At 44.4% G+C, this 4,218-nt stretch overlaps 1 protein-coding gene across 1 annotated transcript; it reads right to left on the bottom strand.

The window, feature by feature from the left end:
* Positions 1-450: 450 nt before the first annotated feature.
* TPT1 (tumor protein, translationally-controlled 1) lies at positions 451-3,945 on the bottom strand. Its single transcript, XM_007466459.1, has 5 exons — positions 3,734-3,945; positions 3,014-3,204; positions 2,508-2,613; positions 1,591-1,707; positions 451-664 (listed from the first exon to the last, which is right to left on the bottom strand). The coding sequence occupies exons 1-5, from the start codon at positions 3,833-3,835 to the stop codon at positions 662-664; spliced, it is 519 nt and encodes a 172-aa protein (XP_007466521.1). The 5' UTR covers positions 3,836-3,945; the 3' UTR covers positions 451-661.
* Between the last annotated feature and the right edge of the window lie 273 nt (positions 3,946-4,218).

Raw genomic sequence — 4,218 nt, 5'->3', positions numbered from 1 at the left:
TGGTAGGACAAGCCAGTTTGCCAACCCTGTTCCAAGAAGTTTGACACAAGTATTCCAGGAGATGTCTAGATTTCTCTAGAACTTGGCTCTACTCGCTTTGTAAATAGGCTGAGACAATACTTTGCTTCCAACTGTGTTAAGTCTCTTTTTATTCTTTTGGTAAAATTTCTTCCAGAGTTAACTATTCCATTTGTAGGTGATGAAATGTGTAAGACATCCACTCCAAATGTTGGCACTGCTATGAGCATGGTCTTTCCCCTTTATTTCAACTCAATTACTGTTGATTCTTGTTTATATTCCAAGTCCCAGAAGTGGTTTTCATTGCAGAAGTTATCTGAAGATGGTCTTATGCTTTCTAGTAGTGGTCTACAACCAGGTTCTAGCTTCTCCAGGAAGGCTACACAGGATGGATTTAGATATTACATATTAAACTAAGAGGCATTCTCTCAATTGAGTTTAAATGCATTTTATTTTTAGACAACCTACATGACATGTTTTTTTTTCCTCAAAAACAATGCCTCCGCTCCAAACAAATCAACATCAAAACGAAGAGCTTCAGATGACATCAGTCCCATTTGTCTAAGTCCTGGTGTTGTGTGGATGAAAAGCAGCAGCCAGCCAGTTATGACGAGCAGGTGATAGATCCAAACAGCCAAATTTGTTACTGTAAAAACAAGGAAGACCCCATTAACACCTTTCCAATATGAAAATATTTAACATTTTTAGGCTGCAAATGTATTCCCCTATTCAATCTGGGCTGCCACAAAGACAGACAGAAAGCGCAGGGATTTTTTCTTTTGCATCCTAGTGCAAACCAAAAGAACAACAGCAGATTGTTCAAGGTCTATCAGTGGATGCAGAAATGTCTCATTCTGAGAAAGTTCCACTCACTTTGTTCTAACAAAAGCCTCACACATTCTTTGAGTCCCTTTAGACATTTTTGTTCACTGCTGCCCCAGTCCTGTTTAGTGTAGCCTTAAATTTATCGTACTCCTAATTTACACAGAAGCCCCTGAAGGCTAGGATAATAATGAACGCCTTCATTTCTATATTGCCTCTAGCAATTCCTTGCATAGCAGACGTTCAATTTTAGTAAAGCAATTGGCATACTGGATCAGCAGCCAACTCTAAACTGTATTTACTAAAAGCTAGTAACATCAAGGCTTTCACGACCAGCTGCCAATTATCAGTAAATAAGGGTGAACGGTTTCTTTACAAAAAGGTTTAATACTCATGTATATGTGCAGCAGAATAGGAGAAAGGCAGTCTGATTTCAACAAGCCATTTCTATAGGGAAGATAAACATAGGAGTGTTATCTCTGATCTCTAGAGCTCAGTATTTCAGCTATGCTTTGTAATGTCACCTATAAGTTTTCTGCAGATAAAGACTCTTAAGTCTTTCTGTACCATAAAAATCTTTTACATGTGAAACACCCTCTTTACGCCCCAAAGAGAAATAAGACCTAGAGCCTCAGGTTAAAAGACTACTGTAGGATCCATTTTAACTATCCTAGTGGCAAAACAAGGAGGATTATGCCTAGGTTATCTCCAGTTTTACATTAATGATTCAATCCACTTCTTTATACTTACACATTTTTCCATTTCTAGACCATCCTTAAAGAAAATCATATACGGGGTCACACCATCCTCACGGTAGTCCAGCAGAGCAACCATGCCATCTGGATTCATGTTTTCACCAATAAAGAACTTAGGAAGCAAACAAATACTCAGAATTAGATTATGCACGGATGTGTTGTATCAAAACAATAAATCAAAGGATGATTCAGAACACCGCTATTTAAGTCAAGGGATTTCAGCAACTAAAGGCTCTGATGCCTAGGAGAAAAAATGCTCACTAATCAAACTTCAGTTCACTCAAAGTACTAATAATAACCAAATAAAAGTACAGAGCAATCCAGGGACACGAGGCTTTCAGGAAACTTACTCAGCCCCACACATCCATTTTCAAACCCTACAAACAAGGCTTTTTACATAGTCAAGCAGAGGGTACATAAGGCTAGCAACGAGAGCGTATCACATGAGAAGTTATCTTATGGCCAGAGGATGTATGAAAACGGGAAAATTAAAGAGCCAGGATGTGTTCGTTTTTTTTCTTAGGGGTAAAGGAAGGTCACTGGAGTTTCTCAATAGGACAAGCTCAGATCAGAAGGGGCTTCAGTGGCAACAAGACACACTGGAACTGGAAAGAGAAAACTGGAAGATCACTTGGGAGTTAACAAGCAATTCAAGAGAAAGAACTGGGAAATGTTATCTGAGTACAGATAAGATTCTGGAACCAGAAGACACGATCTGGAAACACGCTTGGGGGCAGAGAAAGCTACTTCCTACAGCCTAGACCACTGGAGTTGAACCTATGAGGTATTTAAACTGTTCAAAAGACCGAAAAAATAACCACAGCTTAATTACATCAGAGATTCATCAAGCAACTCATTTTTTGCTCAGTTAAAATTGTACAATCCTTCGGTCCAAATATTTAAGTTATTTACCTGATAGTTTTTGAAATTAGCAAGGATATGCTTGATTTGTTCTGCAGCCCCTGTCATAAAAGGTTTTACTCTTTCTGGTCTCTGTTCTTCAAGCTTCCCTTTGATTCTAAAACAACATTTTATTGATAGGTTATTCAGTTCTGAGCAAAATATATTTTCATTAAGTAAAAACTACAAACTGAAACCAGCTGTCACTGAGCAAAATAACGTGGCGCACGCAATCAAGAAATTACTAGTTCACAGGAGGGATGTTTTAATCCACAAGACTGTTTCTAACTTGGAATTTCATGTCAGCTTATCTCCACAGTACTATTCTAAAAAGGTAAAACCAACCACATGCTCCAGTATGCTCACATTATTTTACTTATAGAAAAACAACCACCCTTCTGAGCTCATTAATAAAAAGACCTCTGACAAGCACGCCTGCCGCTAAAAATCTCAGTTAGCCAACCCCTAAATCCTATAGGATTTTCAGACCTCGACTGGGGTGTGCCGGTATCACTTACGACTTCATGTAATCTTTGATGTACTTCTTGTAGGCTTCTTTTGTGAAGCTGGTTTCCTGCAAGTGATGGTTCATGACAATATCCACACCAGTGATTACCGTGCTTTCGGTACCTTCGCCCTCGGGGCCTTCAGCGGAGGCATTTCCACCAATGAGCGAGTCATCAATGTTACCCTCTGTCCTACTGACCATCTGCATCAAGAAAAAGTTTGGCTGCTAACACATCCTCGACTTTACCATAAACGCATCCAAAAAATCTATGCTGGCACCTCATGTACCCGTCATCCTTCCACCAAACATTTAGCTCTTGTCGAATACCATGAACACATTATGGGGGAAAAGATTCTAAAGTCGATTTCCTGAAACACCTCAGCTCAACAATTCTTTGTTGACCGGAACGAAAAGGGGGTCATTTACAACCCAGTGGAAGCTTTGCGTGGGCTGTCGGGTTGAAGAGCAAGTAGGGATAAGGCAAACGCTGAAGGACTTGGGGCTCCCAAACCGGAGACAACCTGTCCCGGACCGCCTGGGAGGAGGATGGGCGCCGAAGCGGCGGACCTATTTCCAGGCTCAGCTCCGCCTCCACTTTTCTAGAAAAACCCGAGCCCGGAAAGAGCGTCTCCTCCGCCAGGAGGCAACGGCGAGGATTGCACAACCCCGGGCGGGGGAGCGGCGGAAACCCGAGCCTACCCGGCCCCGCGCCGCGACCCAGCCGACTCACCTTCCCCTCCACCTCCAGACACAGCCCGTCCGCGACCTCCCGGATCTTGTAGATGTCGGAGAACATCTCATCATGGCTGATGAGGTCCCAGTAGATGATCATGATGGCGACTGGAGGGAGACAACGGTGGCACTAGCTTAGGAGCACGGAGCTCAGAGCGAGTGCGGTGCAGCCGGAGCGGCGCTCAGGGGAGGGGGGAGCGGGCGGAAAAGGCAGACTCTGCCTCTCCCCAACCTCATACCCCCGCCCCTCCCCGGGCGCTCGAAACCCCGACGCGCGCCCCAAGCACCGACCCTCCTCGCTCCCAGGAAGGCGCCGGCGTCCCCCAGGCCCACGACACGGCGACGGCGGCCGCCTCCCCGCCCCCACCCCCGTCCCCCGCGGCGTTAGGGGCAGTGCAGTCCCGACTCACGGCTGATGAGGTCCCGGTAGATGATCATGATGGCGACTGGAGGGAGACAACGGTGGCACTAGCTTAGGAGCAC

The sequence above is a fragment of the Lipotes vexillifer genome, unplaced genomic scaffold (genome assembly GCF_000442215.2).
Source record: "Lipotes vexillifer unplaced genomic scaffold, Lipotes_vexillifer_v1.1 scaffold384, whole genome shotgun sequence".
Lineage (NCBI taxonomy): Eukaryota > Metazoa > Chordata > Mammalia > Artiodactyla > Lipotidae > Lipotes > Lipotes vexillifer.
This window is presented reverse-complemented; position numbering and strand designations above follow the sequence as displayed.

Coding starts and splice junctions, on each gene's coding strand:
- TPT1 (XM_007466459.1), bottom strand. CDS start 3,835: ATGATCATCTACTGGGACCTCATCAGCCATGATGAGATGTTCTCCGAC. Junction 3,205..3,733: donor GTCTGGAGGTGGAGGGGAAG/GTGAGTCGGCTG, acceptor TTCTTGATGCAG/ATGGTCAGTAGGACAGAGGG. Junction 2,614..3,013: donor ATCAAAGATTACATGAAGTC/GTAAGTGATACC, acceptor ATGTTGTTTTAG/AATCAAAGGGAAGCTTGAAG.